At 47.1% G+C, this 17500-nt stretch overlaps 1 protein-coding gene and 1 long non-coding RNA gene across 4 annotated transcripts in view; both read right to left on the bottom strand.

The window, feature by feature from the left end:
- Nucleotides 1–2133: 2133 nt before the first annotated feature.
- HMX3 (H6 family homeobox 3) lies at nt 2134–4521 on the bottom strand. The gene is made up of 2 exons (XM_027460794.3): nt 3292–4521; nt 2134–3049 (listed from the first exon to the last, which is right to left on the bottom strand). Exons 1-2 carry the CDS (start codon nt 3602–3604, stop codon nt 2442–2444), a joined length of 921 nt encoding a protein of 306 aa, XP_027316595.1. The 5' UTR covers nt 3605–4521; the 3' UTR covers nt 2134–2441.
- A 1669-nt stretch (nt 4522–6190) lies between these two features.
- The window catches only part of LOC140002757 (uncharacterized), a 26472-nt gene continuing 15162 nt past the window's right edge, over nt 6191–17500 (bottom strand). Inside the window, exons 4-6 of one of the 3 annotated variants that reach the window (XR_011810172.1) lie at nt 16335–16456; nt 10959–14389; nt 6191–9176 (exon numbers count right to left, since the gene is read on the bottom strand). This is a non-coding gene — a long non-coding RNA (uncharacterized lncRNA). The remainder of the gene's footprint in view (nt 9177–10958; nt 14390–16334; nt 16457–17500) is intronic. The other 2 variants (XR_011810174.1, XR_011810173.1) reach the window with 2 other exon arrangements.

The following is a 17500-nucleotide window of genomic DNA, read 5'->3' as shown; positions in this document are numbered from 1 at the left end:
GGCCTTTAATATTCTTTTATTTCTTTTCTTTTTTTATTTCTATTTTGTCCTTTAAAAATAAAGCGCCTGCCCCAGCGCATCGCTGCGCGGAGCCGCGCAGGGGAGGGGACGGAGCTCGCAGCGAGCTGGGCACGGAGGGGGGGCCGGGGCAGTCCGGAGTCGTTTGCTGGGCACTGACCACAAATAAGCGAGCTTTTTCTTTCCTCGCCGTTTGGTAACATCGTGCTATCGCGCAGTAAAAATGGCAAGATGTATTTGCTATTGCAACAATATTTTTAATGAGCTGCAAGCGACTTGTCCCAAAGTTAGTGGTGCAAACAGCAAAGGCATCGCTCTGTTTGTAGGCGACACAGCGAGCAGCGTATTTTGACTCCGAACCTCTGTTTATTTTCCATTTACGACCCATTGCCAGGGTTTTTATCCCAAACGAAAAGAAAACGCGGGACTATCTTCTCGCAGTGCTGCTTTTTATTTTGATTTCTTCGCCCCGAGCCGCTGCCCTGGGCGCTATAAACACGTCCAGTCGGGCCAATCTCGGGGCAGAGGAGAGCGATCCTATCCGGGAATAACCGTGCCGGGGGCAGGAGGCTGAGCCTCGGCCCTGGCTGGGCAGAGCTGTGGGGAGCAGGGCGCTGGGGACCCCCCCGCCGCCCCCCAGCCCCGCCACGGGACGGCGACAAGAAGGGGATGCTCCTGGACGGGGCGCACGGGCCGGCCCCAAACCCATCCCCGACGTGGCCTCCGGGTGTAAAGCAGCCTCTCCCCGCGGGATGGAGGCCGGGAGGCCCAGCACGGCCCCGCTCCGACCCAGGGAACCCCCCTCGGGATCCGGGGCACGTCGGGACTGGCGGCTCGCAGGGCCGGGAGCGGGGCCCCCCCTCCATCCGCACCCCAAAATCCCCCCGAGGTGGGGGTCTCCAGGAGGCCAGCAGGGCTTGCAGGCAGCGTTCGCTTTGTGTTTGTTTGTTTTCTCCGAAGCCACACTTGAAATAATCATAATCATAATAAAAAAAAATGATAAGGAACGGGTTTTATTGATTTTTTTTTTCCACCACGACATTCAGTTTATAACAATATAGGCTGTTTTAAAAATAGGAGCGGTCCCTAACAGAAAGCAAGAGGGCAGGGAGTACAACCGAAGGGGAAAAAATAAACTAAAACTTAAAAAAAATAACAATAATTAAATAAAAATAAAAAAGAATAGCGACCAACCCAAACCCTTGGGAAGACAGCAAACAATTGTCAGACAACAGGTGAGCAGACACTAAGACAGAGAGGGACTAGAGGTGTCCACTCCTCGCTGGATTTCTGCCTATGAAAATCCACAGACTCGATGGACTTTAGAAGAAAACTGTACATCATATCAAATAAATTAAAATTACCCTAAAGTTGATTGTCCTTCACTTAAAGCGCCCAGCTCTCCGAATCGCCCTCGTTTATTCGTACAAACCGGGCTGATGCTTATTCCCACGCCCTGCTCCTCTCTTTTCGCTTTCCTTCTCTTTCATTTTTATTTGTTTCAATTGTATTTTGTACAACGTGAACGAACGCAATTATACAGTGCTAAAAACCCTTTCCTCACCATTCAAATAAAAGCAGTGCTTTGAGAATCCTCGTACAATATTGCACAGTTCAAAGGTACAATAAGAAGAGTCGGTATTACAAAAGAAATCAAAAGAGTACAGATTTTGTTTTTCTTCCCCCAGATACCGAAATAACTTTACAAGGAAAAAAATAAAATAAAGAAAAAAAAATAAAGACAACTGGTAGGAAAACAAGAATTCAAAGCAAGGATTTAAAATCTCTACGGAACCGATAATAAATAAGCGGCACCCGGTGGTGCCGGGGTGTTCAGCCGTTGGCTGTGAGGCTGTAGTTCTCGCTAGTTAGAAAGTCCCATGGCAGAAAGCGAAAGGTACAAAATATGGGGAAAGAAAGAGGCAAATCGGTGCCGAGGGCTGCCCCAAGGAAAAGCCGCGGTCGCTGGAGTCGGAGTCGCACCAGGGTCGGGAGCCGGCGCGGTTCGGAGGCAGAGGAGAGGTCCGAAAGGGACGGAAATTTTCGCCTTTCCCTTTAGCGTTTGGCAAACCTCGAGGAGTGGCGCGGGATCGTTCTCTTTTTATTCTCCCCACGTTGTTTTTTTTTTTTTTTCCTTTTTTTTTTTTTTTTTGATACAAAAATAAACCTAAAGCCGCCGAGCCCACCGCGGCTTTCGGCCACGCTCCCAAACGGCGTGACAGCCCCGGGGGGCTCTCCGAGCTCCCTTTTTCGTTCCCCCCCCAACCTCTCCCCGGGGTCCCGGCCGCTTTTTCCGTTCTTTTTCCCCTCCGTCTCCCCCCCCCCCACATTCCCCTCACCGGGCCCTCGCCGTCGGGGCCGCGCCGTCGCCGCAGTTACTTACGCGGGGGGCCGGGGGCCGGGGTGGGGGGGACACAGCGGGCTCAGACGGGCCTCAGGAGGGGCACGGAGGTGACCACGGGGTGGGAATAATAGACGGGGTGGGGGAAAGTGAGCAGGGGCTGGGTGCCGGGGGCGCTGGCGGCGGCCGAGCCGCCCTCGGCGCCCGAGTTCTCGTGGTAGAGGATGGGGACGCGGACGATGCGCTGCGCCGCGGCGTGGCTCAGGTTGGCGGCCTCCAGCTCGGCCGCCAGCTGCCTCTTCCACTTGTTGCGCCGGTTCTGGAACCAGATCTTCACCTGGGTCTCTGTGAGGTGCAGCGAGGCAGCCAGGCCGGCCCGCTCCGAGCTGCTCAGGTAGCGCTTCATGTCGAAGGTGGACTCCAGCTGGAAGACCTGGCTGCGGCTGAACACCGTGCGGGTTTTCTTCTTGCGGCACGGTTTCTTCTCCGGGCTCTCCTCCCGTTTCTTCCAGTCCTCCGCGCCCGGCTCCTTCTTGGCCTCCTCCGAGTCGCTCTCCTCCAGCACGATCTCGTCGGGGCTCTTGGAGTCCAGCTCCTTGTGCTCCGCATCCGCCTTGAGCAGAGGCTCCGGGGAGTCCCTGTCGGTGCCCGAGGCTGGGGACGAGTCCCTCAGGAGGGATTTCTCGGCGGCTGGACCGGGGGGCAGCGGGCAGGGGGGAGAGAGGGACACAAAGAGACACCTTCACCGCCCGGCCCCGGCGCCCCGTCGGGGGGCAGCGGGGGGGACCCCGGGCCGGGATGCGCGACCCCAACCGCGGGCTCCCCGTCCCCATCCCGTCCCCTAGCCCCGTCCCCATCCTCCTCCCGGTCCCCGCTCCCCGTTCCCGTCCCCATCCCCGCGGCCGCCCCGTCGGGGAGGCGGGCAGCGCTACCTTCGGTGCGGGGCAGGTGGGCTCCGGCCGGGGTGAGGGCGTAGGGGTACCACCAGGTCTGGGCTCGCTCCAGGCAGTGGGCGCTCAGGGCGAAGCGGGGAGCCGGGATGTCGAAGCGGGGGAAGGCGAGGTCGCCCACCTGCGACAGGGCGAAGCCGGCTCCATCCGCCGCCCCTTTGCCCGACGGGGCGAACAGCGGGCGCGGTTGCTTGGGGGCCGCTTTCGGGGGGTCTCCGTTGAGCAGGTTCTTGATGTAGAACGACTCCTTGGGGGGCGGCGGGGCGCTGGGCGGCTCCTGCCCGGTCTCCGGCATCCTCCGGTGCCCGCCCGGTTCCTGCCCGCCCGAGGCGGCTCCCGGCGGAGCGGGGGAGAGGCGAGGCGGAGCGGCGGGGGAGCGGGGCGGCGGGGCCGGCCGGGGGCCCCTCGCATGAGGGGGCGGCAGGGCGGGGGGCCGGGGGGACCCTGGCAGCCCCAGGCACCGGGGGGCTGCTGCGGGCAGGCGGAGAGAGCCGGGGGTCGTCGCTGCCGCCGCCGCCGCCGCCGCCGCCGCCGCCGCCGCTCGCTGCTGCGTCAACCTGGCGCCGGATGCTAATGATGAAATCAAAATGTCATCCAAGTTAAACGCGGGGAGCACACGGCGATTGGGCACGCACGATGGCAAATGGGATTAGGCGGGGAGGCAGCCGGGAGGAGAAGGCTCCGCTCAGCCCCTGCCTGCCCGCAGCTCGCCGCGGCCCCGGCCCCCCTGCGACGTTGCTGCTGCGGCTGGAGGCTCCGAGCGCCCGCCCGTTATTGGCTTTATATAGGCCAATTAGGCAGCAAATGAGGACGGGGCTATTAGCACAAAGGGACACCGGCTCCGCTGAAGCACCACGGGAGAGAAGGGAGCCGAGGGACGCCCCGCTCCCGCCACCAAAGCGGCCCCGCAGCCCGGACACCCCTTTTCATCCCCCTACCCCAAAATCCAGGGGCGGCTCCGGGCCCATCCGGGCCGAACCGGGCCGGGCTGAGCCGTGCGGGATGCCCGAGCCCCCCGGCACCGAGACCGGGGTGCCCGGAGCTCGGCTCCCCCCTGGGTATCGCTGCAACGCCCGGCTCCCCCCCCCAGGCACCTCGGGGCACGGTTTTTTCCCTCCCCAGCTCCGCCGCGGAGCAGCAGCGATTTAGGGGACCCCTTTCCCCTTCCTTGTCCTCTCCTTCCCTGCCCGGCACGGAGCTGCCGCCGCCTCCCCGCCGGGCAGGAGGCGCCCCCTGCCGGGACCGGGCCGGGGGGAAGCGGGCGGAGGGTGAGGAACGGGGGGAGGTGGGCTGGGGAGGGGAGTGAGAGAGGGAAAGGGAAAGGGAAACGAAAAGGGAAAGGAAAGGAAAGGGAAAGGAAGGGGAAAAGGAAAGGGAAAAGTAAAAAGGAGGGGGGAAAAGAAAGGAAACTAAAGGGAAGGAAAATGGAACATGGAACATGGAAAATGGAAAATGGAAAATGGAAAAAGAGAGAAAAGGGAAAGGGAAAAGGGAAAATAAAAGGGAAAAGGAAAAAGGAACGGGGAAAAGAAAAGGGAAAAGATAAAAGGAAAATGGAAAATCGAAAACGGAAAAAAAAAAGAAATAGGAAAGGAAAGGAAAGGAAAGGAAAGGAAAGGAAAGGAAAGGAAAGGAAAGGAAAGGAAAGGAAAGGAAAGGAAAGGAAAGGAAAGGAAAGGAAAGGAAAGGAAAGGAAAGGAAAGGAAAGGAAAGGAAAGGAAAGGAAAGGAAAGGAAAGGAAAGGAAAGGAAAGGAAAGGAAAGGAAAGGAAAGGAAAGGAAAGGAAAGGAAAGGAGGACCTAGCCTCTTAATTCTGGTGTGCTTCTCAACATTTGAAATACATGTGTGCATCCACTGCAAACATCTGTCCTGGCATATGCAGAGCTATAGACTTGAGAGTGTGTGAGTGTGCTTAGGGAGGCAACAATCTCTACATTTAAATGTTTTAATGCCCTGATCATTACAACTGATTTCTCTTCCTTCTCTTGCTATTCCATTTCAAAGGCATCCACCTGGCAGTTAGAAATAACACATCTTTTATCTGAATCAGATTTCTCAATGGCAATGCTTGCAAGCTATCTCCAGGATTTCTGCTTCCCCCAGAACATTTGGGGTTATAAATCCTGGGGAAGCTTCCACTGACCCAATCAAGTAATATTTTTGGCTGCAGCAGGCATGATATTTACCACATATATTCAGTGTACGTGACTTTTCAGAACACTGTTTCTTATGTGACCATTTCTAAACCGTTAGTGTCATTGTAAGGATTAGTTTAGGTAAACTGGGAGTGCAGAAATGAAAAATTAGCCATGCATACTTTGGGGACAGGGTCTCAGCTATTCATAAAAGTTTATAGAAAAACTCTTCCTCTAAACATCCACTGCTCTTAAAGAAATTGGGCAAAGTAAAAATTATCACGAAATTTTCAAGGAAAGTCCATTTCAGTGGAAATACTCCTCAACTCTGGGCTGCAATGCATAGGAAAAATGAGAGACAGAAAGTGGTTCTTAGACAGAAAACAGCCCAGGGCTCTTGCTTACCACACGAGGAGCTGGGTTAAAGCTCTGTTCTGTCTGTTTGCAGCTCTTACCTGAAAAACCAAGGTGCATAGTTTTTTATAGAAGACCTCAGTGCATTCCCCCATCTCAGCAAAGTTCTTGCTGCAGATCTGAGTCACTCAAACCATTCTGTATTGAAATTCCCACCCTTTTACTTTCCTCTTTAACTTCTTTGGTGACTATCAGGTCCTAATGCCTCTAGTCCCTCAGGGTAAACAACCACCCATAGTGGAAAAAGCTAAGCAGAAAAGAAAAAACAAGCCACTTTGCAATTCTTTATTCTGTATCACACATACACAATAATAATAATAATAATAATAATAATAATAATAATAATAATAATAATAATAATAATAATAATAATAATAATAATAATAATAATAATAATAATAATAATAATAATAATAAATCATACATATTAGTGTGTTTTATTTTTGTCCCCCTGCAATATCTGGACATCTGATGTTGACTGACCCATCCCCATGCTCAGCAGTGGAGGACCCAGGTGGAATTTGCTTCAGTCTTTCTTCTATTTCTGCTCCCAGATCCACACTCATACCATTCCATTGTAAACAGATAATTATTATTTCATTAGTGTTCCAATCCAGAATTAATTGGCTAATTTACACATGGATCAATTGTATAAATGTGATGTTTGTGATAGGTGCTTGATATGATTTAAAGTAATTGTTTATTTTCAGGTTTGGCTCGCATTGTATTGCAAAGTGATTTATCTCCTTATTTATCCTGTCTCAGTACTGCCTCTTCTTTTTCATTATTTTTCTAAAGAGGCACACTCTCGCTAGGCTGAAGCTTGCATCTCTACTGCGTGGTTAGTGAGGTTTGCATCTGCCCGTGCTCCAGCAGAAGCTCTCTGACAGCAGCAGGACCTTTCCTGCTCAGCCCTCAGCCTCTCCCTAGACCATTCCTATGCTCTCCTGTAGATGGTTGCAGCATTTGGCCTTACAAGTGTAGGGAAACAATAATCTGTCAGAGCAGTACTTAATTTCATAGCTAACTTTAAGCAATTTCTTCCACGGGGAAGGGCTGAAGTGCCTCGTTGCATCAGGGTTTGGATGTTCATGGGGAGAAGGAAGAAGAGATGAGAACACGGTTGCTAGTTTGCTTCACACACGAATGTTACATACTCAGGAAATTGAAATGAATTCTTCCACCATCAGATTTTAGAGCTGCTGTTATGCTGCCCAAGCAGCTAAAAACAATTTTTGTGAATGCCAGAGATTAACTACAGTAGACTTTGAGCCACCTTCAATGGGTCTCCCTTTCCTATCGCAAATTGTTACATACAATCAGGCCCTCTGTAAAACCAGAGTTATTCAGAAACATTTCTGCATTTCTCTGCTACTCCTTCAATTGCTCCTTCTGAATGCAAGATTAGAAATAAACAGAGGTTACCCAGAAAAGGGATGCTACTTTCTCATCAGCAGTAAAGTCTGTTGCAGGATGTGTTTGATAAGGATGTTTTATTCAAGACTAGAAAAACTACCAGCAAGTTATGCTTGGTAACCTACCTGAGGTTTTGCTTGCTTGAGTAGCACAAGGTTGTGTCTGATGCACATAGGTTAGGAGGTGGTTTGGAACATGTAAAGTTGTGCCTTTATTGTGCCTTACAATGGCATTTTTTTGTTCCTTTAAATGCAAGGGTTTGCAAGTCTCTGTTTTCTGGCAGCTTCCTGGCAGGCTGAGAGTCTTTCCTGACAAATATTAGAGTTTCCATTCTGAACCTGGTTGCACAGCAGGAGAGCGAGTTGTTTAATTTATGAGAGTTGTGTTTCTGAGGCCCATCACAGTCTTGTGTCTGACTCAAAAAGATATCATTTTTAGAGAAAAGAGGAAAGTTTTTGAGGTTATGATGTTTTAGTGAAACAAGTTCTGTTGCAAACTGCCGTGTACTTTGGAATAAATCCATGGGGACAGTACGGTCTTTATCTCATACAGCACTACACACATGCTCTGTATGAGGTGATACAATGCTCTAAAGTCGTCAGAAACCCGTAGAACATATCCTTTGCTTTTGTCATTGCGACCTGCCCACCAGTCCAGTTTCTAGGAAGTATGATCATGTTTGTGTTGATATTAGCCAGGTGTGCACAGTTTATCACTTTCACAAGCACACTCACAGAACAGAGGTCAGCTAAACACGCTGTAGGAAATTTCTTCTGGAAAGTATCATGGGGGGTTTCAAGGCAGAACATAAGCTGTTCCTTCCTCATCCGAATTAAGCTTTATTGTTACTCGTTTTACCTGTTTCAAAATATGAAAAGACCAAAACATCCAAAGACCAATGGATAGATGGCAACTTGGCATCTTGTGGTTCTACATCTGAAGACTGGTGCTTATATACTAAGTCATAAACACTGAGCTATCATCTAGAATGTAAGAAAAAAAATAAATCAAAAATCAGAATAAACATCTGCACTGGTGAAATCCCAAACAAGCAGATCTCTTTGTGAGATTATATATTTTTGAATGTGAAAATCACATATTTTTGAAAATGATGAGAATCCTGAAACCAAAGCTGAAAAATGCAGAGAATTTTTAGCCCCTACTGAATTAAAAAAGAAGTGCAAAGCTGTATGGTGACTGTTTCACTGGCCTGACTAGGAAAAAAAAGAGTTGTTATAATCCACACTCAGCCTTCAGCCCTCAGATCCAAATTACCCATTTGCAGAGAGCCAACTGAGAACAGAATAGATCCAATGTTTGTGTGCACAGCAGCTGAACAATGTGCAGTTTTAGGAGTTCTTAAATAATCATTGATTTCAAAAGTGTTACAGCCCATTGACTCAAAAATCAGCTACTTATGAAGAGTCTCGCATTCATATCTGAGATCCTTGGCAATTGTACAAGAGGTATGCTGAACACACATACTGAACATGAGCTGCATTTTGCACTTTATTAAAAGATCTTGAGGTCACCCTAGTTTCCCTAAGCACTTTTGTTATAAATGGCATGGCAATCTGAACCAGCTTGCCCTGAGTCAGCACATCCCCAAAATAGCTCATGATTTTGCAAAATACATGAATGATGGGGCCATATTACGCTTTGGCAAGAGCTTCTATGACAAGACCTCAGCGTGCTTTGCACTTATTAATGAGTCTGTCTTGCCTGCTGGTCCTCAGGGAAGGTTACTCCTCAGGCATGCTCAGTGTCTCAGGAATCCCGAGAAGCACAGGTGATGTGCACACCACAGACTTCTGCCTCTTTTGGCTGGGGACATCTGTTCAGGTATGCACACAGCTCAGGTGCTCACATCCCTTCCATGGCATGCAGACTGTTCTACCCATTCTGCAAATAAAATAAAATAAAATAAAATAAAATAAAATAAAATAAAATAAAATAAAATAAAATAAAATAAAATAAAATAAAATAATAAAATAAAATAAATTTCTGTGTTTCTTTTGACATAACATTTCTGTACATTCCAGGAAAAATGTAACCCTAGATAACGAAGTTTCTTATTTCCACTCTCTGTATATTATTATAAATGCCCAAACTCACTTTATAAAGATGTGAGCCTCAGAGGCCAAGAAATGACTGCTCTGGGGCAAGAGTTCTTTCCTCCAAAATTAAATTCCAAACCATTCCTTCTTTGGGGAAGAGCTCTACATTTATGTAGCGTGCATTGTTTTTGTTTGTTTGTTTGTTTTACATGGTTGAAAAATTAAAAACCTATTAGAAAGTCAAAAACCACGTATGTATATATATATATAAATATATTTTAGTTAAACATATCAGATATTCATTGATATCAGATAGATTTAGATATATCTATATTCTGATATAATAAATATCAGAAATTCATTGGTAATAAACTTGATTAAAGCAGTGCTGTGTGTCAGGAAAACCCCAGGACCAGAAAGATTAGATGTAGAGCCAAACAAAATGCACCTAACTTTTCCTTGGTGCCCTGTGGCTACTAGTCACAGAAAACTAGATCCTCTCAGGGACCCCTGAACACAAGCTGTGTCGTGCTGTTTCCCTGCCCAGGTGGGCCCTTGGCAGTGGATCTGTGATTATCCAACTGCTCCGAGGTGTGCAGGGCAGTGCTGGGGGGGGTCTGAAGATGGTTGGTGGACAGCAGAAGGATTAAATCCACTGCAGGGCACAACCTTTGATGCACGGGTGTTTGCTCAGCTTCACCAATAGCATAGCCATCACTGCTGCAGTTACACCAAAGGGGACTGTATGATTGCCCCTGACAGCATCTTTGAACATTTGGTTCAACGTGGCAGATAAGACAAATAATAATATGTATTACAAATGACAGAAAGTGGAACAATTTTGACGTGGCATATGCATGAAATGTAATACCTGCAAGCACTGCTGGGTATCTGCAGAGCAATAGAACTGTCAAAATAAAATTCCCAATATATTAAGCAAACACCATTCCTCCTCATCATCTGATAAGTATTCTTACCGTGTGTTGTTATCGACAGAGTATGAGACCTAAGTTACTCGTGTAATGCTGTCACAAAAAATTACTTTCAGTACATTTCCATTTTCCTCTAGATCACCCGTGCCTCAAATATTTCAGTGAGGAAAACTGTAAACAGTACACACGGTGCTGCCACGGAGAGTTCATTACCTGTTACCATGCCTGAGAGCTGCACTGCGATGAGGAACAGAGGATATGCTAAAAGCTTCGAGGGCAAATGTACAGCTGATACTTCTCTGGGTTGTTTTTTTTTTTTTGGTCAGATGGTTGGTTTTTTATACATTTATTTTTGGTTTATTGGCAGCAAGGGTTTTTATGGATAAGGGGATAAGACCACCTCTCTATTCCATTGTAGAGACCATGCCTGTAAAGCACTGAAGCCGATCAGATTGCAGACCACTGATCAGTTTCCAGACGCCCTTGATAATGCCCTTCACCTTCATACTAAGCTCTGAAATGATAACGTATTGATTGGAATGCTTCACGGCCGTACGGTGCAGGGCATCGTTGATAAGCAGCTCTGCACGTGCAGGTGACAGACAGGGTGAGGAGGCAGGCTGAGGCAGTGATGCCACGCTGCCACCAGAACCTTCACCCAGGAACCTTGGGCTACGCACGCTTGGCATTCTTACCAAAAGGTTTCTGCTTCATTCCAGGCAGGCTCCAACCCCAGTTCACAGAGGATGACTGCTGGGATGCTCCTGCTGCTCATTACAACCACAATGATGAAATTGTCCCAAAGCCTGGCAAGCCTCCCTGCCCCACGTGCCCTGCTGCAGCACCATGGCCAGCAGCAGCAGCGGGCAGCACCAGGGCTGCGGGATGTGGGATGCAGGGTCAGGATCCTGCGTGTCCATAAGGGTGAGAGGTGGAGACACTCACTGCTCCTATGAGAGCCTGCGAGGATGAAAATAATGAACTGTGTCTAGATCCTGAGGCTACAAGACGAAACTGAGAGCCTTTGGCAACAGCGCCCCGAGCCCTCACAGGCAAATTTGAGAGAATTACATCTTGGTTTATTTTAATATCAAAGCATTTTATAAGAAGACATGGCAATCGTTTCCCTTTCCAACAGTGCTGGCGCATTGCCCTGTTTGTTCTCCAGCTGGCATTTTTTTTTTTTTTTGTGCTTCTCGGAGATATATCAAGGTTTATGCAGTATGCGCAACTTGGAGGAGATGGAAAAGACATTGACAATATTAATTGTTTCATAAAGACTGTCAGATAAGAGATGTTTTTTATATCCTTGGTTTAAGCCTTGTTATTGAAAAACCAATACCCTGCCATTTGTTTATACTTTTCTTGCCATGCAAGGCAGATATATTAGAGTGAATGAAGCTAATAAAAGGCTATAGGCAGCATTTTCCACGCTCAACTTCTAGGCATGGCCTCTTTTTCAGAAGAAAACTGTCTTTTATTTTGGAATGTTATAACCATTCCACCTCCCTGTAAAAATGAGTGAAGAATCAGATGTAAAGGGCCAAAAAGAAAGGATTTAGGTGAGCCCTTCTTCACAGCTGCAATTCCCCTGGCATCACAACCCTACTTACGTGATTAGCTGCTGATGCAGAGGGGTAAAGGACTCTACCAGCCAACCCATGGGTGTGAGAGCTCCCTCAGAGGTTAAGGGCCAGCACAAAAAATATCTTTTTCTTGCAGCATTCTTATTCGGATCCAAGAAGTTAGCTGCAGAGCAAGAGGTCCTGAGGGTGGAGAGGAGCCCCAAACTCTCCCAAAGGCAGTGCATGACTAATGGTTTCAGACTAGGAAAATGCTCTGTAAGTTAGTTACTGGAGATCTTGCAAAACTTCTCCATCCAAGCAATGGTAAAAGTAAGTCTTAAGAAATCTGTTTGCAAGCATTTTACTCCTAACAGACTTCTAATTTCATCTACTCTGCATTTTAGTCCCTGTAGGAAGGAAGAAGGAGGTGGATTTACCTCTATCTTCATTTTTAAAATGTATTTTTTATTATGTTCTACCTAATGTCACGTGCAAAATAAATACAATGCTTGAAAATCTTCTAAACAAGAGTTTCAATGCTATTGTGTTCTGTCAAATCAATGCTATGGTGTTAGGAAGACACACGGTGTAACAGAAAGTGAGGACTGGAATATAGAAACTCAAGTCAAGAAGGAAGGAAAAAAATCAGATGCCAATATTCAGCAGCCTCACAGAAATCTGTAAATCTCACAGAAATTTGTTAAAATATACCATGCTACCTAGCATGAGAAAGCTCCATTGCAGTCTTGAGTTACTGCAGCAGGACACCAAGAGCCACAGTAATCATTAAAACATCTTCCATAAGGGCTCCCTGATCCTTGGTCCATGCACAGGGAACGTGGAGCCTGACATCCTGGTCTTTCCAGCAGCTCTGTAGGGAACATTTCCTACATTTTCAGGATGCTTCTGTTCAGATACAAAGGTCTGGTCCTGTGGTGCAGGCACAAAATTCAGTACTAGAGGAAGTACCAAGGCATAGGTTTTTCTCTATTTCATTTTAGCTCCAGAGTGGAGGAGGTTTTTGCTCAGCAGCCATATTTATTCCACATTTTTTTGTTATTTGGACTACAGTAAACTAGGAATACCTGACTTCTTCAGCAGAAGGTTTTTAAGAACATGTTGCAGAAAAATAGAAGCTAGCTGAAGAAGGCAAAGGAAGAAAAGCCATGGCCATGGGCACTGCTGGGGTCTTCTTATTCACCTCCCAGACGGCAGGCCCAAGGGGAGCCTCTGCACACCCGGCCTTCAGTGCTAGCTGGGTTGGTCACCTGCATATGTGAAGAAAGCAGTAAGAATAAATGTTGTCTTGGAGGTGCTTCACTCATTTTCAACTGCGTGTCGCAGTTTAGTGTTACAATGCGTGTAGTATTTGCACTTGGGAGAAGATTAAAAGGACCACCTTGATCTCAGGGGCTGGACTGGAAGGCCTCCAGGAGCACCTTCCACCCTAAATTTCCTGGGATGATTCCAGGCACCGATCCGATTGAGAAAGAGCATTTGGGCCACCCAAGAAACAGCACAAGTTGAAGAATCATGGTGATTTCAGTCTCAAGTGCCAGAAGAAATAACACTTGAAGGACGTCCTTTTTTCCTGCAAGGCCTACACAGGCAACAGGGGAGAATTTCTCTACATCGGTGCAAAAGCAAACATGATCATTGGCAGTCCTCTTGTAAAAGTATTTATCTTAGTCACATTACTCATGCCATTAGATTCTGATTTCTAGCTCCATTGTCACAGGGAAAAAAAAAAATAACAACTGCCATTCATGGCAGCAAAGCTGACACAGCAATATGTTTTCTGCTGCTCACAACATCTGTTGAGCTAATGTGAAACAACACAACCCAATTCCATTTCCAGCCACGCACGTGTTTGCATTTCTCCTCGACCTGCCAGTTCTAATGGCTCACAATTAAATAAAAGCCTTCCTCGTTCTCCGGGTTTCCTTGCCCATCCTCCCGCTGAGGCTCCGGCTTTAATTTAGCCCCATTACCTTCCCATGGCAGCAGACTGTTATGGCAGGCAGCAGGATTATGACTCATCATGTACTGTGGGAAGTAATGATCATCCAAAAAGCAAACGGAGGTGGGCAGTGAAGGAGAAATCACTTATGCAAATAGAAATATTTTCAATAATGATCAACAGCGTGAGAAAGAATATAGGAAAAATTACATTAGACCGAGGAGCTTCATTTTTAAAATGTTCCCTAAGTGCTAGAAATCTTCCCATCTTCATTTTTCCCTTTAAACTCTGTCATTTGTACAGCCTATTAACCTTTAACTTTATGACTATCCTAACGTGAAATACTGGCAGCATTTAAGTCTGAGAATACTGGAGACCTGCCTTCCTGGTTGGCAACAGAGGTGAAGCGCTTTCTTTTAAATCAGTCATTTTTAATATCAGTCATATACACACAGCATCAGAGACACTATTTTTAGATTCACGTGCGGGCATTACTTATAATGAATGCTCTACAGACTCCAGCTATCTTTCTTCAGTGGTCTTAAAGTTTCCTTCTTGCCTGTCCTCTCACAGGTTGTCACCCTAATTGTAGTCTTCAATTCTGTTTAAAAGTAAGAGAGCAAATCAAATTAAATCACTTCCTTCAAACTCCCGCTTTCCTGATCTTAAACAGACTATATAAAATTAATTATTTGTGTTTACAAGAGCTCCTGGGGAGTCGAGCCAAGGCTGGGACTTCATTGTCTGAAGCACTAAACCACTGCTGCTCCAGCCATTTCTGCCCTGAAGACCTGGCAAGTCTAGATGGGGCAGGGAAGGAAAGGGTGATTAAGTGATTTCCAAAAGGTGGTAAAGATGAAGTGGCTTATCTGAGTGGCGTGTGCTGGGGCCGTATCGATTATAACTGCAGCAGAGGATGTAAGCAGTTTAATGTGGAGCTTGTTTGGTTTTAATTGTTATCATTATTCCAAACCACATGAGTGACAAGGGCTGCTCAGACCTGGGGATGGGAACTTCTGTTGTCTGTAACTCAGTAATTAAGAAGCACCCAAGGAATGAGAGTGTTTATGGCCAGGGCTGATTGCTGGGAGGCTCGTGTGGAGGTGGTAGCTCGCAGAGGTGTGCTGTTAGCCTAGGAGCACGGACAGTAGGTGCCAGGGCAGCTGCTGGTGGCAGTCCCGCTGCCACCCTGCTGTGGCATGGCCCTGCTGTGGGCAATGCTGTGGCCTGGGAGAGCTTCCTAAAAGAGGTCTCAGATAGAAAGGGCAGCTAAACCCTCCCTAAACATCCTCCCTAAACAGTCCCTAAGCACAGACATTTAAATTCAGTGATATGAACATTATCTGTATACACCATCACAGATTTCCAACACACCAACTATAGATATTTATGTTAAATAAAAACTTTGCATTAAAGCCAAAAGCAATAGTCACAATGAGGTTTGAATAGGAAGTACCAAATCGATACCTTGGGTTAGACATATACCTGTCCCCGTTTTCTTCCAGAGTGACTCCACCTCCTCCAGTGAAGTTGCTCCCGATTTACCCTCTAAAAAAGCAGGCTCAATCACAGAGCTTTTTCACCATGCACTGCTGCAGTGGATGCAGTAGTGTGTCACTGTGTGATACACCGCTGGTGGGACAGTGTCATGATAGCCACAAAGTTTTCTCACAATAATGATAAGGGGATGGCACTCCCCCTATGAGTGAAGGATGTGGGCAAGGGACATGGAGCAGCAACCACGCTGGAGGATTCCAGGTAAATGAAAGCCCTGTTTGGACCTGCAGATTTCACTCTAAAGAAAATTCTTTTCTGAGTTTTCATTCCTAAGAGCAGCTAGCTAGAGAAACAGATCTCTTCTGGGATCCTCTGCTCTCAGCACAGTTCCCCTGAACCTGGAAAAGGCCTCACTTCTTCCCCTCCTACCCCTGCCTCACTTTTGGGTAGAAGCAAGAAAGCAGCTGGCCAGGGGGTTGGGTAGGCTTGCTGGGCCACAGCCCAAATTCAACCAAGGAAAATAAATACATGGGCAGTTCTGAGATTTGAGCAAGGCCCAGCCAAAAGAAGAAGAGCAGAGTTAAGCTTGCTTTTGCATCCTACTTGTGCCCTGACTCCAGCATGTCCTTTCTGTTTGTATGAATGAATTTATAAGGGGATAGAGGAAGCAGACAGTTTTTATGTTGGTGTCTACAGACATATCTACACTGTGCAACAGACTCGGGCCCAGATGTCCATGAAAAGGACCCTGTCAGGCTGCACAGGCAGGCTGCACGGTGCTGGATTTGCCCAGGTCACAGTTCAGGTGGCACAGCCTGCACGCCCACAGCCCAGCCACCACGCTCCCCAAAACTTCAGTGGGATTCAGGCCTCTAGTCACGGAGCTGCTTTTCTAAACTCCAGCTGGGTTTAGAAACACGTTTAATTTAGGCGCGCTCTTGGGCCCTATTGATTTTAATGTAACAATCATATGTTTAAAACTTAGCATGTGCTTAATTGCTGCGGTGAATAACAACAGACTGATGTTGGAGCTTATGTGCCTTGCTGACCTGGTGCCTGAGAGATGTTGTACCAGCCCCGTGACGAGGGAATCCAGGGGACGGCAGTTGTCACCAGCTTGAAGTCAGATGATCCCCGATTCTTGTTTTGTTTTGGAAGAACACCTTGTTTCCTAAACAGAAGGGAAGTATAAATTAATTTGGAAGCAAAATTATATAAAGCTTCTTGTTCATTTAGCTCCTATTCTTGTCGTTGTTCTTCATTGTTGTCATTGTTGTTGCTGTTGTTGTTTCATTTTTGGCATTTACCTAAAGTTTTCATCTTTCCAGGTCTTGTTTTATGGTTAGTATAGGGCCAGCCTGAAAGATAATATATTGTGACTGTTATATTATTTATTTCAAAGCCAAGTTATTGATTATTGCACGCTGAAAATGACAAATGGCATCTTAGAAAGGCACGGTCAGCGAGTTCTATTAAAGAAATGATAGTATTGCTCATGGATTGTTAAAAGGTTCAGTTTAGGTACTTTATAGGTTTATATCCATCACTATTTAATGACCAAATGATGAAAAATATGAGTCACGGGAACAATTTCTTTCTGTTGCAGTTTTATGGTTAAGCAGTTAGCAAAATAAGAGAATTTTCTGTGCTAAGGGTTTATGCACCCAGACCTTGTAACACGTAATCTAGTAATGAGTTTGATTATTTTAAAGGCAATGATTCAATACAGGTGCAGCTGGAGCACCAGGTGAGCACAAAGCCCGGGTGCACTGTGAGTGATGAGAGTGGGATGAATCCTTCCCCTGCAGGGCTGGTACCCGTGTGGCAGAGGGATGTGTGCAGGCAGGAGGGGTGTGCAGGGTGCTGCTCCAGGCACTGAGCAGCCAGGGGACCCCACTGACCCCAGAGAGCTGTGTGTTGGGTCCCAATCCATGAGCAAAGCTCACAGATAAATCCATTTCCCTGGTGAGCATGACAGCACATGCCCTCCATGCAGGGAGAATTGGCATGTGGACAGGGGTCAGCCTTAACAACAGGCATTAGTGAGTGGGAAAGTGCCCTGGGTAGTCCGGGTTTCCCTGCCTTTCCTGCAGAAGCCAGACTAGGATTTGGTCTATTTTCTCCATATTTAAACCCACAAGTTTGAGCTGGCAGCCCAGCAAGCATTTTTGTTTGTCAAAGGTATAAAAGGATCTCTTTTCACTCTTATTCTCTT

This window comes from Anas platyrhynchos, chromosome 6, assembly GCF_047663525.1.
Source record: "Anas platyrhynchos isolate ZD024472 breed Pekin duck chromosome 6, IASCAAS_PekinDuck_T2T, whole genome shotgun sequence".
Lineage (NCBI taxonomy): Eukaryota > Metazoa > Chordata > Aves > Anseriformes > Anatidae > Anas > Anas platyrhynchos.
The sequence above is the reverse complement of the archived record's forward strand: the minus strand, read 5'-3'. Positions and strand labels throughout refer to the sequence as shown.